General features: G+C 44.0%; 1 protein-coding gene across 1 annotated transcript in view; it reads left to right on the top strand.

Moving 5' to 3' along the window:
- Positions 1–22,210, top strand: part of CEP68 (centrosomal protein 68) — a 111,620-nt gene that overhangs the window by 58,550 nt on the left and 30,860 nt on the right. The window contains exons 3-5 of the mRNA XM_085612522.1: positions 13,425–14,852; positions 19,751–19,873; positions 20,819–20,915. Of these exons, the coding sequence (XP_085468648.1) occupies positions 13,425–14,852; positions 19,751–19,873; positions 20,819–20,915 (1,648 nt within the window). The remainder of the gene's footprint in view (positions 1–13,424; positions 14,853–19,750; positions 19,874–20,818; positions 20,916–22,210) is intronic.

Raw genomic sequence — 22,210 nt, 5'->3', positions numbered from 1 at the left:
ACGCATAGAATTACCAGTGAGTTCTTTTTCCCAGAGGAGAAGTAAATCCTCCTCGAGATCGTCATATGTTGGAAATATAGTAGATCTCAAGCCTCGAGGGATTCTTTCTAATCGAATATATTCTTTAAGTGTAGCTCCATCCCACCATTTACCTATTTCGGTTTTTTTAAGTCTTTCCAATCTAGTAAATTTAGCTTTTAATCCTTCATTAATCTTCACATTACCTTGCGAAACCGCTTTGTTAACTGAAATTCCTGCATGTAAGTTTCTAAAGAGTTCCTCAGCTATTTTACTTCTGTCACTTCTTGAGCTCATGTTTAATAAGTATACTATGCTTCGTAGCACACTCCCCGCAGCAGTCCCAATTATAAAACAGAAAAGAAACCACAGTGGTAGGGACAAAATGCGCTGGGAAATGATATATTGGTACTTGTGTATAAGTGAGAACCCTTGCTACTAGGTTAGCAATACGACGACCACTAACATCGTAATTTGGGCAAACAGAGTTTACCTTGAACATGGCGCAGTTTGGGTTCAGGCCAGCGCATGGAACCGAATCAGCTTTGGTGACCGTTCTGAGTGACCTTCGTTCGCGTGCCGATCATGGTCAAGCAGCCTTTTTAGTGCTGCTTGACATGTCGGCAGCGTTCGATACGGTCAATCATGCCATCTTGACCAGGACATTGGAGGAGGCTGGTGTGATGGGTCTGGCCCGAGATTGGCTTGTTTCATACTTGGCCAACAGACATCAGGTGGTTGCCCTGCCTCCCTTCAAGTCTACCATCAGAAGGGTAGGGCAGGGCGTACCCCAGGGATCAGCCATCAGTCCCATTCTTTTCAATCTTTACCTCCGCCCCCTGGTCAAGTTAATTAAATCTTTTGGCATAACGGTCACCAATTATGCTGATGACACCCAACTTATCTTCTCCTTTGAGGGGGAGAAGGCGGTGTCACTGGAGACCTTTCACCATTGTATGGTCTCCACGGCGACCTGGCTGAGTAACAATTCGTTGCAATTTAACAGCTCCAAAACGGAGGTGCTGCATTGCTCAGCGGACCGTGTCCCACGACCCCTACCGCAGGACTTTTGGCCTCCCTCCTTTCATGGTACGGTAGCAGCGGCAAGCTCGGTTCGTAATCTGGGGGTGACAATGGAACCCAATCTTCAACTAGAGGGTTTCATTGATAAAACAGTGTCCTCCTGTATGGGGCTGTTGCGCACTCTGCGGAAGATTCTCCCTTTGCTTCCCGCCCATGCCAGACCAGAAGTAGTGCGCAGTATTATTTTAAGTAGACTTGATTACTGCAATGCACTGCTTCTGGGGGCACCTATCACGGCATTAGGCAAACTACAACGGGTACAGAACTTTGCTGCTAAGTTAGCACTATCCCGCCGACGTTTTGATTCGTCATCCGCAGCACTTAAAGACCTGCACTGGCTGCCTATCTCTCAGCGGGTCGAGTTTAAAGCTTTATGCTTGGTCTTCCGGGCCCTACATGGTTTGGGACCACTACCCCTACAGGAGATGTTCTCTTGGTACATCCCTATTAGATCTCTCCTCTCTGCTTCAGCTAACTTGGTAGTTGTCCCCAAAATCCGGAGAAAGCGGATGGGGAGACGCTCCTTTGTCTATATGGCATCTAAGTTGTGGAACGATCTGCCACTGCCGCTTAGATGTTTAGGAGAGCTCTTCTCTTTTAAAAAGGAATTAAAAACTCACCTGTTTCCAAGGACTGAGTAGCTTGCCGATACAGTATTGTTTTTGCTGCAGGATCAGTTAGATCACAGCGCCAGGATGCCCGATGGGTGACAGTAGCGCTTTATAAATGTGCTATACATACATACATACTATACGAAATTAACACACATACTATTCTTCTATTCATTCACCTCCCAAATCTGAAACACTGCTCTTTTCCTACTAACGCTATGCTTTAAACTGCAACACAGCTAACAAAACAATTCTAACTACATGCAACTACAACATATCACAAATATACACTAAATAATGCAAAGCTATAACACAATACTATTAGCAAAGCAAATGCCTTTAACTTAATCAAAGGCGAGACCTATTGCATTTTTAATGCTTGCTACTTTGTGCTATCCGGATGAGCTCAACCATCAATTTGTCTCGGAAAGCCAACTCACAAGTCTGCAGATAGACAGAAAGGAATGATAGGTTATGGAATAGGGTCAAAAATCAATGGCAACTTAAAGAGAGGGTGACATAGTTGGGTGTTAAAAAGACAACATAAAAAGTCAGAGAGAGATGGGAAGAGTGGAGATTTAAGGACATTTGCAAAAGAAGAAAGAGGAATGGAAAAATAGGATGAAAAGGATGAACTTACAGTAAACGTGACAGTCACCTTGGTCATGCGGTTAATATGGAGGTGGCCGCGCCAGTATTCAGCCTCCAAAAATTGATTACGTTCCCAGTATGTGATTAATACTTCACAAATCCGTAGGTGTCTCCCTCAGGACAGCAGCCAGTGAACAAGGCAATAGAGACCACTGAGGCAAGTGTTGCACATGTGCACTGTACACAATAAGTTTAAAATTAAGTACCTGTCAGTGTCCTCCAGGTGCAACATGTTCTAGGCATTCCCTGACCCTATCACATGGAAAACCCTCCATCACATGTATGACAGAGGTAACAACATTTACAAACATTCACATCAGCATTACTTGGGCTTCCTCTAGAGATGGAAAATGTGTTACAGTGGGAGTCAGTGATGAACAAGAGGTTACATGGAGAGCCAGTGATGTATCGGGGGGGGGGGGGGTGCAGGTGAGTTACAGAGGGATGCAGTGATGTCCTGAGGGAGAAGTTACACAGGGTGGCAGTGATGTAACGGGGTGGGCAGGAGGAAGGAGGAGTTGCAGAGGAAGGCAGTGATGCCCTTAGTCGGGGGTTAAAGTGGGAACCACTGATGACCCATTAGTTCACAGCTAAATATGGGAGAGGTCTTAAAGAAGGAACCACTTATGGCTTCAGGGAAGGGAATACAACATAGCTAGAGTTATGCTGATTGTTAAATAAGAGAGATGATTTGGCGTTTAACAGAAAAGGGAGATGAGAAACACAGGGAACTAGATGGTTGGTAGAGGGCAGAAAGAAGGGAGGGCAGCAGGGCAGGGAAATGGAGGAATAGTGGTTTTACCCTGGTAGTTTGAGAGCAAAGGAAGGGAGCCAAAGTTGGCTAGAGATGTATAAGGATTTATATAAAAAGCAAGAAAAGAAAGGGGACTTTGATTGGGTAAGAAATACAGAATGGGGGTTAGACTGGGTCACAATGGAAAACTGTACTAATGGCAGAGACTTTAGACACTGCAAGAGAAAGGAGATGAGTTGAGCAGGGAATTAGAAAAAAGACAGAGTTCTGAGACTACAAACAGGAGAAGGAAAGGGTGGTAGACATAGCTTGAGGTGGTTAGGGTGTTACATAGCAAGTAGAGGATGTTCTATAGTTGGTACTTTTGTAATTTATGCCGGCTGGCACACAGCATAAGTACACATTCAATTGATTCTGCTGCCTCTCCTGAGAGGTTTGCAAAGTTAGCTGTTTCTGCTTTAAGCAGCTTCTAGTTGGAACTTTTCCATGTGGTGTATTTATTTGTTATGCATAGGATTACTTTCCAGCAGAAAAAACGTCCTTCCTGACTGCCTGGGAGTAAAAGCCTTGGATCTGTGGTGGCATTTCATGTTCAGCTTCATTGCAAGATGTAGCTGTGAAAGAGAATCTGGGGCTCTAGAGGCAGATTTCTTTGGAAACACTAACATTACCTTCTCTACCCGGTTTACTTTCCTATCTATTTTTAAGAAGCACGTTTCTGAAAACTGCGTAAACACACTGTCCTGCCGTACATGCTGCTTTATTTACCCCCCTCCCAGTACATTTCTACCTTATGTAGGCACACAATGCACCAGGCTCTTATGGAAATGTGGCTTTGTTTTTGGCTTCCACACGCGGGTGCGGAGCCTATAATTACAACCACTTAACCACATTGTGTGATCCTGGGCAAGTGTTAAATTGAAGAGATCACCCTTAGTTTAGCGCCCCAGTGCATCCCTAAATTCACGCTTACTGCTGCTCAGAAAAGCATGTAAAGTCCCTGACAATTTTATGTGAAAGGTTTTGGTAACGTTATTTAATTGAAATTAAGGCTCAACGGGCCAGATAAGCCACGAGGAGAGATAAAGCCATAGTCCAGGCACCATGTGAAACGTGAGAGGCTCATGGAAAGAGAAGTACCGGCCGAAGCTTTAATGTACACCCTGGTTGTAACATGAGAGGTCCAGGGGCGGGGAGCAGGGGCTGCAGGTGAGGCCAGTGGGGAGCACAGGCACCAGATAAGTGCAGAGGGAAAGCAATGTGCGAAGGGAGGGGCCCGTGAATTACTTCACTGTAGGACTCAAATGCGAGTGAGTGGAGAGCGACCTGAGGGCTATATCTGAGAGGCCCAAGGGCAGCGCATCAAAAGGGTGAACAGAGAGCCCAGGTGAGAGCAGGGTCCACCAGGCTGTTACCCGCCAGTGCTGGCTGCTCTTGGACTGCAGAAGCTGCATCATGTTTCCCTCTTGCTCTAAGGATTGAAAGAGCCAGAAGAGGAGCCTGGAAGCCACATGAAAGCTTCGTGGAGAAAGACGAAAACCTCTTAGCTAACAGCGCTGTGCAATTTCAGTTTGAACCTGCCAATTTGAACTTCATCATGCTCATATTCAATGGAGACGATGCTGCCTAACAGCCGCAGTGGCCGACTTTGGAGATGGGGAACCAGGTTTGGTTATCAGTGTCTGTTCAACATCCTGTGAGTCTTGGCAAATCTTTTAATCTCCCCATACCTACAGCAATAAAATATGAATCCTTGTGCATTGTAACAGCCTTGCATATAAAGCACTTTGTTTCCGTCTGGTGTCTCGATTTACTATAGTGCACACATCTTGTCCTTCGGACAAAACAGAAATTAAAACTTCTTGCCCTTGCAAGAAATCTAGATGTCTTGGGCGTCAGGCGATACAAATTCCCCTCCCCTGTACAGTATCCGTGACTTCTTATGGGGGGACCTACTCACCACAGACTGGCGATGAGCTCGAACGGACCCCTCTACAACTACTTGCTCTATGCGCCCCATCGCATGGCGCACACGGCGTCAAGCATGATTCATACACCACAGAGAGGGAGAGCGGTGTTATCAAAGCCGACGGCCAGCCTCCAGCAGCGCTTCGATTCCAGCCACCTGTTAACCTGGACTTTGAGGTACAACAGCAGCGCGTGTGCAATTGCGCGCTCTGTAACACTCCTGCACGAGGTGCCACAGCTCTACAACCGCAAGAAGTGCTTCTGGCGGCCATCTTACTTGCCCGAGTGGATGTGCACATGCAAGGTACTCCAGGCACACCCTTCAGCCACGGTGCAACCCAGACCACTGCACAAACATCACCTGCGATAGTGGGCTACTCCTCTGCCTCTAAGCCACCTCATCCCACAGCGTGTCCTGCATCTGGCATCTCAGTGACATGCACACTTGCGTTATTCCAGGCAGTCATCTTCTGCGCATCGCCCAAACAGAACTGGGCAAGAGTCAGGGTGTCCCTGGACAACCACTCCTGCCCAGGGCCTCTGTCAGAAACCCGTGGGTGTCTGATTTTGCAGCATACAGGTGTACCCCCCACTCACTTCCGCAATGGTCTACTACTGTCTGCTGTGCACTCCTCATTCAAGGCCTTCCCTAGCAGGAACACTCCAGCCCATCACAATGTGTGCCCAAACCTTCTCCTTAACTAATCCAGTACCTTTCCTCCCCAAGCCGGGCAAGCCGGCCATGAAATGTGCAGATTGGAAGGGGTACTTCCTCAACTACTTGTCTGCACTGGAAGATGAAGGAGAAGAAGCATTCTCCAGCAAATGCAGAAAGAAAATACTGTTGCACAATCTAGGACCAGAAGGGCTGTGAGTTTATGAGAACATGGTTAAGAAACCGAGTGCTGCGACGGATGAAGATGTGTTTCAACATGCACTATGCAATTTAGACAGTCATTGCCAATCTGTCATTTGCACGGCCATATAAGATACAATTTTTTCCAGCGGAAACAAAGCGACACAGAGACAGTAGAGGACTATGTTGCAGCACTCAAAAAACTAGCCGTAAATTGCAAATTTGGTCACCTGCATGACGACTTAGTGCGTGACCACTGTCAACACCAACGTACAGGAAAAGCTATGGGTGAATGGGGAGGCGCCCCTTCATGAAATCGTAGCGATCGTTAAAAAGGCAGAATTGTCCAAAAGGTGTGCAGTGGCTGCTAAGAAGGACAGTGACAGTAAACCCACAGTGTGCAAAGTAAGCGACAAAAAAGCTCCTAATGACAAGCCAGCCCCGCTGCAGGGTACACGTATGGCCGACGGCCCACAAATAACTCGGCAGGGCCCACCCGGCCTCCTCCTGAAGAGAAAGGTTCCTGCTACAGGTGTGGCAGCCAGACGCACATGGCCAATGACAAACGATGCCCTGCCTTCCATGTAAAATGCTCCTTTTGTGGAGTTATGGGACATTTCGGCAAAGTCTGCAGAAGGAGACCCAGCAGTACCTCTGTAAAATGCGTCATGTATGACTCAGAACCAGAAGTGGGGTAAGGGGATGGTGATGATGACTGTATTTTGTGCATAGATGAACAAGTATTAGGCATAGATTGCAGTGCCAGAAAAAAACCATCCTATCTATTGACCATAGGGGGAGTCCAGATATCCATGGTAGCAGACTCTGGGTCCCCATTCACGATTATACAAAGGGAAATCTGGGACAGGGATTTTGCCAACACCATTGGGCACCACCTACACCCTACAGACGTACATCCCGTCACCTTCACAGGGGAACGGATCCCCATGGTAGGGTTCAGACAACTACAATTCGAGTTCAAGGGGCGAGAGACCACAGGCAAATTGTACGTGACAGAAAAAGGACCCTCGGTCCTCGGATGGGCCGACCAAGGAGCGTTCGACATCCAACTCAACCCCAGCGGAGAAACCCAAGTGCTTATGATGGACGACCCTCCCAGAACTGACGTAGCCAATCTGCGAAAAGAATTACCTGATGTCTTTGGTGGGACCATTGGGCAACTGTCGAAGTTCACGCACAAAATCCAGCTGAAAGAGGGTGCAGTACCGGTTAGCCACAAAGTACGAAACATCCCTTTCAACTGCAGGGAAGCCGTGCAATTTGAATTGCAGTGCCTGGAAGACAACGGCATTATAGAACCCATCGAAAGCGCCGAATGGTTGGCGCCCTTGGTCGTGGCATGGAAACCAAATGGAAAGGTGCGTCTTTGCATCGAACTTCGAGAATTGAACAAAAACATACTAGTAGACCAGTTCCCACTGCCAAGAATCGATGATATGCTGGCCCAAACCAAAGGAATCAAGTGGTTCTTGACGATAGATCTCACAGCCGCATACCATCAAATTTTGCTTCACCCCTCGTCCAGGAAGTTGACCTCCTTCATTACTCCATTCGGCTGCTACCGATTTCGGCGACTGCCATTCGGGCTGGCGTCCGCCGCGTCAGTATTTCAGAAACTGATGCACAAGTTGTTCAAAGACTGCGGTGACGTCTTATACTTCCAAGAGGACATACTCGTAATGGGTAGAACCAAGACAGAGCACGATGCCAAACTTTGAGCGGTTTTATTGACACTCTCAGCAAATGGCCTCACAGCAGAATTGGAGAAATGCAGGTTCGGTCTACGCACTGTCACGTACCTGGGGCATGAGATAGGCGAAAATGGAATCTCTCCAAAGAAGGCCAACGTGGAAGCCATCAAGTCGGCACCCAGACCACGAAACAAAGACGAAGTTCGCTCTTTTCTGGGATTAGCAGAATTTTATAGCAAATTTGTCAAGAACTTCGCAACCAAAACTCAGTCTGCGCCAGCTTTTGAAGGAAAATTACGCGTTCAGCTGGACGTCGGAATCAGACCAAGAATTTGAGACTATCAAAAAAGACATCTGTGAGGCTGTTTCACTGCAAGGGTTCGACGGCTCTGCCCCCAGCATTTTGACAACAGATGCCAGCAACGTTCCACAGACGGCACGGAAACCACCATAGGTTTCGCGCCCCGCCCCCAACGAGGAGAAGTTCAGCGTCATCAAAAAAGAAATGCTGCCATCCATCTGGGCCATGGAAACGTTTCGGCAGTATCTATGGGGCTCCCGGTTTACCCTCAGAACAGACCATAAACTGCTGATCAAAGTCCTCACATCCAGCGGGCACGCAAAAGCCACCCCGCGCATCGTCAAGATGACACTCCGGCTCCTGGATTTAGTCTACGATGTGGAATACTTGCCAGGCCACAAGAACAAAGTGGTGGGCTTTCTCAGCCGTTCCGCTGTGATGGAGGGAGTACCACACAACAACGAATGGGAAGAGTACAAATTGGCACTCACGGCAGACCAAGAGACCATCATCACTGTGCAGGATTGGAAAACAGCCTACGAAAATGACCCGGACCTGTCCAAAGTGAAGACCTTCGTCACTCAGGGCTGGCCCGTGAAGAAGCACTTGGATGATTTCCAGAAGTTTTGGGAAGTGCGCAATGAATTGTCCCTCAGCAATGACGCCACATTCCTACCCAGAGGAGACAAAGTCATTCCCTGAAGGATTTACTGGACCGCATCCGTAGCATCCTGCACGAAAGCCATCTTGGAATTATGAAGTCAAAGAGGAGGGTGAAACAGTCGTACTGGTGGCCAGCTGTTGACAACTCCATGGAAAGGTACGTACGACCATGCCAGCATTGCACCAACGCAGACAAATTTACTGACGATGCTGAGACCCCCTATAGGTGAGTTCATTGCTCCTGCCAACCCCTGGGAAGAGTTATCAGTCGACATATTGGGCCCTATACTGGACTCGTGGGGGATACCCAAATATGTTATCGTCCACGTTGACAGATACTCCAAGTGGCCGGAGGTGGACATCTGTGACAAGGTGGACACTGATGCCGTCATTGCGTTCCTAACCAATACCTTCTTGAGGGAAGGGATTCCTAAAGTCCTCACAAGCGACAATGGTCCCCAGTTCACCTCGGAGAAACAGGCAGCCTTCATCCGGAGAAATGGAATCGAGAACAAACACACGCCAGTGTATCTCCCAGCAGGTAATGGCCTAGCCTAACTGTTCAACCGAGTAATAATGGGCTCGGTCCAAGCGGCCATCATTGCAAGCAAGAACTGGGAAACAGAAATCAAAAACACGGTGTGGGCCTGTCGCATCACGCCCACCCTAACAGGATACAGCCCTTTCAGGATACTACGAGGAAGGGAACCGTTTACAAGAGACAACCTGGTGTGGATGGACATGAAACTTCAAAGCAAATGGTTACCAGCAGTGGTCAGAAGCAACATAGAGAAAGCTCATAAAATCTGCAAAGACATTACGTCAGGAAGCATGGAGTGCGACAGGTCTCCTTAGCACTGGGAGACTGGGTCAGAGTGAAACTGGGCCACTTGAGGAAGAAAGCTGACAGCAATTTCAGCAAGCCCCTGTAAATCAGAGAACTCTATTCCCGTTTGGCCCTACTGAGCGACGGCAAAGTTATGGTCCCACAGCAGACTGGCGAAGTGCAACAAAGTCATCCAGTGGCAAACCAATGGCGCCACCTCAACGGCAGGATCCCATGGAGTAGACTTGGATCTCGATGACGACGCATCGCCTGACGGTGCCAGGACTCGTGGCCTGATGAGGGGGACAGGGGTGAGGAGTAACGAGGACTTCACACAGCACACACCACCTCAAGAACCCAATCACACAGACAACCCAGATATTAGGCAAAGGGCTTCCACCTCACACGACAGTGGCCAGGAAGAGTGTACCACGAAAATCAGTTCACACGTAAAGGAAACACACGAGGAGCAGGCCTCCTTTACACACACCCGCACAGGCAGGATAGTGGTGCGGCCAAAGAAATATAACGAGTTCACCATGTAGAATTATCCTGGGTGTCACCTCACCCATCATCCCTTAGCAGCCTCTGGGCAGTGTTACATATCTATCTATCTATATATCGCTTGCTCGCTCTCTCTCTCTCTCTCTCTCTCTCTCTCTCTCTCTCTCTCTCTCTCTCTCTTCCCCTCTCTCTCTCTCTCTCTCTCTCTCCTTCCCCTCTCTCTCTCCTTTCTCTCTCTCTCTCTCTCTCTCTCTCTCTCTCTCTCTCTCTCTCTCTCTCTCTCTCTCTCTCTCTCTCTCTCTCTCTCTCCTTCCCCCCTCTCTCTCTCTCTCTCTCTCTCTCTCTCTCTCCTTCCCCTCTCTCTCTCTCTCTCTCTCTCTCCTTCCCCTCTCTCTCTCCTTTCTCTCTCTCTCTCTCTCTCTCTCTCTCTCTCTCTCCTTCCCCCCCTCTCTCTCTCTCTCTCTCTCTCTCTCCTTCCCCTCTCTCTCTCTCTCTCTCTCTCTCTCTCTCTCCTTCCCCTCTCTCTCTCCTTTCTCTCTCTCTCTCTCTCTCTCTCTCTCTCTCTCTCTCTCTCTCTCTCCTTCCCCTCTCTCTCTCCTTCCCCTCTCTCTCTCCTTCCCCTCTCTCTCTCCTTCCCCTCTCTCTCTCCCTCTCTCCTTCCCCCCTCTCTCTCCTTCCCCCCTCTCTTTCCCTCTCTCTCCTTCCCCCCTCTCTTTCCCTCTCCCCCTCTCTCTCTCTCCGTCCCCCCTCTTTCCCTCTCTCTCTCTCTCTCTCCTTCCCCTCTCTCTCTCTCCTTCCCCTCTCTCTCTCTCTCTCTCTCTCTCTCCTTCCCCTCTCTCTCTCCTTCCCCTCTCTCTCTCCTTCCCCCCTCTTTCCCTCTCCCCCCCTCTCTCTCCTTCCCCTCTCCCCCTCTCTCTCCTTCCCCCCTCTTTCCCTCTCCCCCCCCTCTCTCTCCTTCCCCTCTCTCTCTCCTTCCCCTCTCTCTCTCCTTCCTCTCTCTCTCTCCTTCCTCTCTCTCTCTCTCTCTCTCTCTCTCCTTCCCCCCTCTCTCTCCTTCCCCCCTCTCTTTCCCTCTCCCCCTCTCTCTCTCTCCGTCCCCCCTCTCTTTCCCTCTCCCCCTCTCTCTCTCTCCGTCCCCCCTCTCCCCCTCTCCTTCCCCCTCTCCTTCCCCCCTCTCTTTCCCTCTCCCTCTCTCTCACCTTCCCTCTCTCTCTCCTTCCTACTCTCTCTCCTTCCCTCTGCTCTACCCACCATCTAGTGCAGTAAGTTCTCTAAGACGCAGCAGCAACGTTTACCTATGGAGCTCCTCCGTTGAGGGGTCACCACACACAGACTATGTGCAAAATTATTGTTCATGTAACTCATTGCTTATGTAAGCAAAGGCATTGTTTCGGTTACTCTTTTGTGTTGTTGTTTAAGAGGGAAGATGTGTGGTGTCGCAGTCTAGCGCTCGGCAACCACGTGACTGGCGTGGTGCCTGATGGGACAGCGCGAGAGCGCGCAGTGAGAACAGGGGCACTGAGAGGATTGTACGCACGGCTCTCCCACTCCATAATAAACCTCACATGTACAGCAGCTACAGTCTCCGTGACTTCTTATGGGGGACCTACTCACGACACTTCTTGTAGGGTTGCTATACTTTATTGGGGCTAGTACATTGACGTTTCTGCTTGCTCACTTTACTTGTATTTCAGCGGTGCTGTGTCCTTTGAAAAGGGACAGTATATCTGCTTCTTAACAGGGATGCTGTACCTGCAAGAGGACCGTGCAAGCAAACAAGAATTTCAGTGGATTGGTACTGACACTTTTCAGAAGTGGTTCTTAGCCAAACGTCACACCCTAAGTATATTCATCAACATCTGCCCTTGTCTAGAGGAGTGAGGTGGAGAGGGCTAGGAACAGAAGTAGTAGAGCTGAAAAAGCCATGTTTTCTATCCACTCAAGGAGATAAGAAAGTTTGGTACTTGGAGAGCAGGGGCAGGATTGGGATCCATTGACTGTAATGAAGTGTGTATTTACTATTCTAACTCCACGCGTGCTTTGATAGGGTAGATTATAAAGCGGACCGAGACAAATATAACTGCACTTTTAGTTTTTCTATACACGCCCTTGAAAATCCCTAAACACATTGGCGGTACTCCTAACGCACCGGTCTTCTCACAGATAGTGTTTGTCTGGTTCTGACAAGGTTAACCCTCGCTGTGAGGACCGAGTCAGTCCCCACAACCTGGGCTACACACACTCACACACAATCACTCTCTCTCAAAACATATTCATACACATTCACCTCGTCCCTCATGCTAAAATACACATCCACCCCTCTCTACAAAAACTCACATCCATACGTTACACATGCTTGAAAAACAGCTCTGTTGGCTTTATTGGTCCCTGATATTTTAGGATAACATTGTATAATATTTATTTTTGATATTGGTAAAGCTCTTTCACTTTGTAGCGTTTTCTGGTAAAATCAGAAAGTGATGTAATGCTAATAAGTCATAAATGGTGGGAGTTTGAGGAATGTCAGTACGGTTATACCTCAATAGGCGACCAATGTTCTTTTTTTACTTTATTTTAGTATTACAGGTTATGTCCTTTCTGGGTCGTAGTTATCACTTCATTATCGACCCCACAGAAGGTACACTACTGAGTAATGCTGCGCCTGGGAAAAAAAATAAACATTTCAAATGCCATGTGACGATGTTATCCTTTAAAGTGACATCTAAGAAAGAAACTGTTGTAGGTAATTTGCAAGTATTAAAAAAATAGTGCTTGCAGGTGATATGAGGTAGGCTGTGTTCTAGATACATTGTTAGGTTGATGTGTTAAAGGTTTTTAGGAGAAAAAAAGTAATGATTATCTTAACGCACATTTATCAAAATATATATTTATAATTTCCGGAATTATGCATTCTTGTTATAATGCATACTTTTGTAGCAATTTAAATAAGCGATAAAAAAGCGTGTGCTAGACCTTAAGCTGTTCTTCAGATCAAGAAACAACAGTAGCAGAGCACGTTTTGTGGCTTGGATCTGCTGATACCACTGAGCTGAATAGTAGTAGGAATTGTCTTTGCCACATCCATAGCTTATGCTTAAGTATCATGTCATGTCTGCCTTTTTCTATTTTTTGAAGTATGTTCTTTGAGTTTATGGAGGTAAACAAGCTTGTATTGCACTTATCCAAGGACTTGCCACAATGTAGATATGATGAATAAACCCAACTTGCAGCTATTGACTCCTAGAAAAAATGTAGTGCCATGAAACTTTAGCATAAAATACATGAAAATGTTTAGAACTGCATGATACCCAGAAAAATGTTGCAGGCATTTTTGTCTTAACGCGTTGATACATTTATTGTTCATTTCGTACCTGAGCCAAATCATGATTGCTTATCTATTGGTTGTATAATACAAAGTTTTTGTTTGTGGGTATACATTTAATTCATTTTATATATTTTCTCCTGTTTTTTAATCAGGTTAGTGAGACCAACATGTCGTTCACTGAGGAATATCCACAGAAGTCCACATACCAGACACTGACAACACCTCACACAAGAGACAACATGGACTTCAGTGGAATTCAAAGAACATTTCCTTCTTACTCATCAAGCCCAAAGTGTACGCTTAGCAAAACAATCCATTGTCCTACAAGATCCCCAAGATATTCTAAAAACCGTCTTTCTTTCACCCTTCCAGAAGCTTGCAGCCCACCACAGGAAAGGATGCGATCAAGGAGCATGTCCGCAGCCAGATATCCTTCTTCAGAAACATTTACACCTCGGTTTCGACCAAGTCGGGCAGATCTTGTTGATGATTGCTTGGCAGGCTCACGCAGACCAGTGCAACGTAGCTTTAGTAGTGCACTGGAAACGAAAAGTAGTTGGAAAGATAATCCTTTTCAGGCAGATTATTGGGCTTGTGCACTTCCTAATATTCCACCACCCTCACCAAACCGTGAATCTCCCCACTGGGATCCAGATAAGGAATATCAGGATTTACTCGATTATACATATCCTTTGAACTCGAAGCAAATACGATCAAAGGAGATCTCTGAAGAGTTTGTATCACCTGAACCCTTTTTGCATGATTCCGGCATAGGCCTTGATAGCATTTCAGTTTCACCCGATGATATGCTACAATCTGGTAGTATGTCTTATATTGATACTCAGCATGCCAAAGGAAGCCACAGCAACTTCGCTGGGAAGTACTTAACCTCCTCACAACAACTCTACACAAAACTATCAACTAGCACTGACTGCCTACTGACCGATTCTGTATACCAGCCAATCTCTGCTGGCAAAGCAGCCTTTGAAACATATTCCACCAGCAGTGAGAATATCTCCACAGATTTTAAGACCCCATTTTTTACGTGCACCTTCTCCAGTTCTGAAACATCGTCCAGTGTGGATGGCAGTGAATGGGGCGATAAGGATGAACACACTTGCACCAGTAAGCAGCAGAGAGATGTTTGTTTCTTACCTAGCACAAAGGTCCTTCAGTTTAAGAGGGAATGGGACAACGATGATGAATATCTTTCGCTGCCTCCCAGAGTTAAAGAATTGGAAAATTTAGCTCAACAATTGAAGGAACTTTCAGTTACTGGTTATGAAAATAAAAAAAGAGACCACCAACATTGCATCAGTAGCAGTGATAAACTCTCACTAAAATATGCGGATGGGATGAAAGGAAAATTTGTCTCTGATACCCGAGAGGACACTGAGGACAAGGTTGATTATGGATTTCGTTATGATGCACCACACAGGACTAGTGTAAAAAGTTGCAGTCTAGGCCAAGGTGACGCAGCAAGCGGCCTAAGGAGGTTATCCTCCCTGAGGTATATGTTAGACTCCGAGAAAGATGGACAGCAAATTGGAGGGAATGAATCACTTGTCCATTGTATCAAGGTAAAAGCACTATGAGCATAATAAACAAGAATTAAAAATGTGTTTGTTTACTCTTGCTCCAAACTGAATATTTGTTTTTCAATGTTCATGAAACAGGTAGTGGTTCATCTCGAGTGCAGTGCTCAAATGATGATTGTTGCTTCTTAGAGGGTATTTCTGGAATTGTTAAATAATAATGCTGATTTGGGATAAGCGTGGCACTGTAGTAACTTGAGGCCAATTTGTTTTAGGTATTGACTGACATACATGCGTAAAACCAGCCACTTAGTCATAAAGCTGACCTTTTGGACATTTTGCTTATCCTAGTTCAAGCGAAGGGCTCACTATGGGTCATTCTACATAGGAAATCCCAGAGACCAGCTGACTGGCTTAAAGAGTCGTCTTTTTGTGGCAACTTAAACAAATCTCGAATCCAAATGTTGAAATCTCCATTCTTCATGGACCACCATTTCAGATTGGTGTCTTTAGACATCCAATATACAGTGGTGGTCTAATCTGCTTCTGTTTGCCCAATCAGCGCCTCTTTTAGTTGGTAATAGTCAGGTATTCCCAGTAAACCACCTGACCATGAGGTTTGTAATCCTGTTTCTGTATTACATTATTGCCGTTGGAAATATTGTCAGGGAGCAATAGGAAGGCCTAGTAAGTAGTGTGTAGTATATTCCTCTGCTCAGTTACAGACGTTTCTTTGGTGGTACTATTAGTATGTTAAAAACAAGCTTGTTAATGGTTTTTACTAAATGTTTCTCAGCCTTTTTCCTTTGTGGAGGTCTTTTGGATCATAAACACGAGTGCAAGCACTTACACACCAGTAAGGTTGTCTCTGTAGAGGGGTGTGACCAAATATTCTTTATTGTCACTTATTTTGGTGGTTAACACTTCAACTCGTTACAGTCTAGCGCATGTGTGTTTCATTGTGTCATAGAGGACAATGACGTCTTCAGGGCTAAGAGAACAATATACAGAGTAATCAGTCCAAAGTAGCATTTCTACTGAGAATTTTCATTAAAAAGTCACTCTACTGTTGTGAGAGAAACCTTCCAAACACCAGTGAAACAGAGAGTACGTGGGTGAGGGGATAGTGCCATAAACTTGGGCCAAAGAGATAAGTAATATTATTAGTAAAATTAGTGAAAATTCACTGTTTCCAGTGTTAATTACATGCCCGGGTACAAATGCAAGACGAAAATCTCCACTATTCACTGAAGTGCGCGAACATTAAATCTATAATAACAATAGACAAATGTTTACCCTATATTGCCAATTTCATAAATCATGTGCCGTTCATCAGCAGTAAGAATAGTCCCTGATTTCTTAATCCCAGAGTCTCACCAGACAACAGAGAAAAGAGGGCCCAGCTCAATAGGGATTCTGATCATGATCATAGTACCTTCAGTATAAAACCCATTCTTGTAGACCTTGATCGTGGGTAGCCAATTTCTAGTACGTTCCTAACAGTGACTTGACTAATTAAAGCAAAGTGAGGTTCGCCATTATTCAATAGGTACTTCCATTGTCAATTACAATGTCTCACTGAATCAAAATGAATCACTTGAATTCACAAGAAACTACAGTTGAACTGAAATTGAGCTGTGGAACAGTAGGGTGGTAACGGGCTGACGATTCCGGGGGGGGGGGGGGGGGGGAGTGGGCACTCTGACCTAGGATGGTTGACTTGCACTGAGGCCGCTGGATGTGACAGCCCCCTAACTGCGACGTTGGCCCTAGGTATATGCACGCTGAGGACCGCTGCACACGCCTTGGCCTACAGAGCACTCCAGAACAGCTTATTGTTGATTTACAGAATTACGATACTTTAATGGCCCATTAGTGTGTAGGATATAAACGGGAAATTTTGATGTAGTCAGGGCCAGGAGCGTTATATGTGGCAAAAAAGTGACTGGCTAATAGTGCATGCAAGTGAATGGTTGGTTTATCTGACAAGAACTGCAAGGGGATCTGCAATATTAATGAGGAAGACGTTTTAAATATGTCATAACATGTGAATTATGCATAACTAACACCAAGTAACATACTGTTGAACATGTAAAAACCAATAAAGACAGTTAAAAAACAAAATAACTGCAATTCAGCTACCAAGTGGCCTATTAATGGATGAACAGCATGAGCTTGAGTCTTTTATATCTTCATCATCAATTGCAAACTCATTATAATATTTTTACATTAAGGTCATCCCAAAAGAGCACATCTCACCAAATGCCCTGTAATTAATGTGCTTTTTTGCAATCATCATATGAAACACCATCCTCCACCTATCCTATCTCAGCCAACATTTCACATAAAAACATTTGTCGGGAGGGCTATATCCCAATCCAGGCATTATTGCACCAGATATAATGTGTCGGTAATTGCAATGATACCTACGTCACCTTATGACATTATTGCCGGTCTTTCGCAAACTCCTCCAAAGAGCAGTTCGTGAGCTACTGTTAGCTCTCCAGCCACCTGTAAGAAGCACTCTTGGGTGCAGCGCAGCCTACTAAATTAGACGCTTTTGGTCTGTTGAAATACTATATGTGTACTAACATTGAGAGTGTGTAATCAAGATGAAAATGTGTTCTATCTGAAGTCATAAGCTGACATTTGGAGAAAAAAAGGCTGACTTTCCAAAATATGTTTAACACTAATGTTTGACTGGTAAATATTGTGGCATTGGGGAGCGTTATTACTAACACGTCCCATGATGGCAGGGACATTGCAACTATAACATTTATGTTTTCCCCATGTAGTGGCAGTCCAGATTGACAAAGCATTTTCTTTTTACATTAATGCTGGCAACCCTGCCTGGTGTACTAAGGTGCATAGGGTGACCTCTAAAGTAATCTTGTCTAATGTGGTCACTATTACAACTCTAATAATATCTCAGGATGGTTTTCATTGACCATAAGAAAACTCTTATTACAGAAATGTTTGAAGACACCCGTCATTGCTTCTTATTATGTAGACTGCAATCATTGGCATGCTTAACCTTGCAAGATACGTTCTTCAATTTATTATAAACATTCCTAAATCATTTGTATGTTCCTTCCTTTTTCCCTGGGATGCTGTTCTTGCTCTGACGATATCCTAGCGTGCAAATTTTCAGTTCTCTCTCTATATGATTTGTGGGTGATTTCCAAACCTTGCAGACTTATACACTGCATAGTCTCTTTCTCTTACACGCACCCTCTCTATCTCTCTCTCCTTCTCTCTGTCAAGAGAGCTAATCATTTCCCAAAGGGTACTCCAATTTTTCCAAAGCCAACCTTTGTTAGTAATGTCGATATTGTAACGTTGTCTAACCCATCAAAAACTTTTTCCATCCGTCCTAATGTTTCACTTTTTGTAAGCACTCTTACTTGGTTTGCCATGTCTTTTGTTCTTTACTATCATCCCTTAATAAGGGAAGTGACCTCAAAGAAGGTCATAAAATGTAGTCTGTAGAGGTTTTAAAATGTATTACTCTTGAATTAATGCAGCATTTGAACCAGAAGTTACATAGGTTAAATAATAACCTCGCAGCACACCACTTCTTATATAGAGAAGAAATTAAAATGAATACATTACATAGACATTGCTTTGCACAGAATAGCACACTGCGCACATTTGCCCTTTAACGAAGTATCACACAAAGGGTGATTTTTCCAGAGCCTCACAATTGTTGGGGAAGTGCTGAAGTTTAGAACTCTGGTCTCCATGTGCCAGTGATCGCACATTCATCAATAGACCACACCCTTTACAGGAGACAAATTCAAGGTGTAATGATTTGCTGGTGGTAAGTAGTGAAAGAACATCTAACTACTTCTGTTAGTCATAGATTGGAGGATGTTTGTTCACACATCTCCTAATGTCATTTTCTGTTTCAAATATTGATTATTGCTTACAAAACGGAAGGCATCCTTAATAAGAATACATTTTTTTTTTAAATAAATGAAGACCTAAAGCAGGAATGGTACTTTTAACAGGTATGTCACAAGTCTCAATCAGTTACACGGCCCGGTATGACGAAAGAGGAAGAACATGAATGGTGCCTGAGTGTGTGCAGCGGCTTGTCATTGAACTGATATTTATTGATATAATGTGTACTGATGTTAATTTGTGCCGATCAAGTTGTGGGATGGACTAAATTGTGCCTTTAAGGAGGGCGTAAATTCCTTGGTGGATCATTTGTTTTCTGTTTGTTGGAAACAAATATAATGAACTTTTTAAAAATAAGGTACGAGTTTTTGATTGGTAGATTGAAAACTTAGCACTGGTGAACAAAATATTTTATATTTTAACAATGAATTTTCAACACTCATGTCCCAAAAAGTCATAAGAAAATCATCACCCATATGAAATGTCCTTCAAAAAAAATCCAGAAACAATATATTTCTTTTTGCCTGCCAATGCATATGATTATTCCAATTGGAAAGGTGGGTTGTTGTTTCTTAGGTAAATGCTGTTGGGTGATTAAACTACCATTGTCATAGTTGATGTGCTTCCTTTTGAGATTTAATTGTTCCTACTTAATATATTTGTACTGTGCTTGTGATTACCTTTGGATAGATGTTCCATTATTTATATCTTGATTATTGTGAGTTCTTTGTATAGTTTCTTGCTTCCCCATTACATCTTGTGAGGTTAAGTCTTGTGCTCGGATGCACTATCATAGGTGAGCCAAGAGTGACTTTGGTTCTTTGCTTTCAATCGCTAGCTAAATTTAGGAGTTGTACGAACTGGACTGTATTATATAGAAGTTCCAGTGAAAGATTCCTGCTATGCATACTGCCTCACTTCTCAGCATGATGTATTATTATCATTGTCAAAAATAAGTAATCCACAAGCAATCTCAAGACAGACCCCCACTTACCACTCTTGCAGCTGTTTAACTCTTTTGTTTTATTGTCTCTCAATAGATGTTCTGCAGTAAGCTAGAAGATCTGATACAGTGGCTCTATAAAGTTGCAGAGGTGACAGAGAAATGGGTTCCGCCAAAACCTGATGTTGAAAGCATCCAGTCCGCCCTCCAGCTGTATCTTGTAAATATTATATTTTATTCTTGCACATGCATTCTTCTACTGGCCGATCTTTAAATTGTGGGAAAATGTTCATATACTGACTAGGAAAAGTTGTAAGTAAGTTTGCTTTTTCAATAAGAATGCTGAATTTATGGTTTGTTTTTCTTACCTTGAACACTGGTACCCCTAGTATTATAGAAAAAAAACACTTCACCAGCTGGCCCAGTGAACAAACCAGCACCATCATCTACGTTTTAGGTACGGATTGTCAGAGCAGCTATGTTTATAACCTCTTGTTATAGATTGGACAATCTTTATTTGATCTATATAGATCATAAAAGAAAAAAGCGCATTAATACCAATATTGTCATTAAAAGCACTGTATAACAGTGACAGTACCAGAAAAATTATTGATACATCACAAATGATAAAACACTCAAAAAACCATGCTTTAAAAACTAAAAATTAATTGTCATGTGCTAATTAACATTAGTTGTATACTCTAATCTACCATTCCTTTTCTTAACTGGATAGCCCATTTCAGAAAAGCACAGATTCGAAAACCGACTTCGGGCATACTTAAGACATAACTGGATTTGCATGTTAGGTCCCCTTACTCGCATATTGTTCTGTTAAAGGCCGTAGTCACTGATGTCAGATTTTCTCTATTCTTACACCGCCTTGCATTTCAAACATATATATATGTGTGTGTGTGTGTATATATATATTAAAAAGGGGGTTTTCACTTACCTGGGATATACTTACATTTTCATTGTAAAGGCATATGCGTGGTAAAGGCTGCGTGGTAATGGCATATGTGGTTCGTCATACATCCAGTATATGAAACAAATGGGCGAAACAACAAGAGACACATAACATTTCACTGACTTTCTCTACCGTATACAATGATGTTTTTCAATGTTATTGTATGTTAAGACTAAAACAGTTGGTTCTTTTATTACCTAGAAATTTAAGAAAGATGTAATTGGTCAACAGACAGTGGCCGATAATGTCGTAAAGATGGGGGAAATCCTTCTAGAGACCATGGCAGCAAATTCACCAGGTATTTTTTTTCAAATAATTTGTGTCCATCTCTGTCATGTTTGTCAGTTGTTTTGTGTGTGTGTGTGGTGTGGGGAGTGATAGAGAGAAATGGACAATGTTGATGTGCTTGAATATTGCTGCACATCCAGGATAAACCAAGGCTTTTTTGATTCTCGGGTTACCATGTTCGTGCATTTTGTTGCTTCTTTTACCTCAGTAGTTTACTGGCTGCTTCAGGTTGCATTGGTTTACAGTGGGACATCAGAAGGACTGTCAAGTTATTTCTAGAAAAGTGTCTCAAGTATTTTCCTCAAGTTAATATACCATTTAAAGTCATAGTATGAAATGTTAATCCTCATACTTAGAGAATCTCTGATATTTTCAGTATGAAAGCCTGCTTTTATTTGGGTACTTTTCAAGAAAACGCTGCTAGGCTGTGGGTTGGCCATAGGAATGTAGAAAAACAGGATTGTCTTCACTCTGAGAATCGTTACATTCAATTGTGTTATAGGTTTTTCTTTGGCCAGGTTTTGTTGTTTCATTTACTTTAATACGATACAATTCTTTGTATACATTTTTATATATATTGTACAGTAAGCATTTGCAATTAACTGGACAACCAACACTAGTTTAGCCCCTTCTGCCATGCAAGCCCGGGGCTTTCTCAAGACTTGGAGAAAGGATCAAGGTCAAATAGTCATGTTGGTTATCACTAAAGTGCATCCTGGTCCTATTTTGGGGTCCTGCAGAGCGGTAGGCCCAACTCCCTTGAAGGAGCCTTTTTTCACCCACGTTTTATGTTTTGAGAATTAATTATGCATACTCATAAGGCACAATGACTGCTGAGCCTCACTTGCAACATTAGAAAACAGCTTTTTCTTGAAACTTCATTAAATGCAAATCTCCGTTTTAATTGACACTAGTGCAAGGGGTTCGAGTTTTATTTCCATGGAATGATAATTGTCGGACGATTGTAGCATTTTCCTCTTTCCCTTACAGGGGTTGAGGTCTGCCACTTAGACTGTAGAGGTAAAGCCCTTGCTTATCCCTTGGCTATTATTTGTTTCAGATGGCAAGAAATTAATTGGAAGGAATAATCATAGACTTCTCTCCACCTTACTCAACTACCAATGACATGCCAAGATTCTCTGTGCACATGTTCAATTTTGAAGCCGAGGTTCATTAAATTTTGAGGTTGGATGGAAGGTAAACTCTTCGTGGCTAGCCCTCAAAAGCAGAATTTTTTTAGATTGTGTTCGGTAGTAAAGATTGACTTTTTTGTTTTGAGTTTACATTTTTAACAATGAGAGCCTC

The sequence above is a fragment of the Triturus cristatus genome, chromosome 6 (assembly GCF_964204655.1).
Source record: "Triturus cristatus chromosome 6, aTriCri1.1, whole genome shotgun sequence".
NCBI classification, from domain to species: domain Eukaryota; kingdom Metazoa; phylum Chordata; class Amphibia; order Caudata; family Salamandridae; genus Triturus; species Triturus cristatus.
This window is presented reverse-complemented; position numbering and strand designations above follow the sequence as displayed.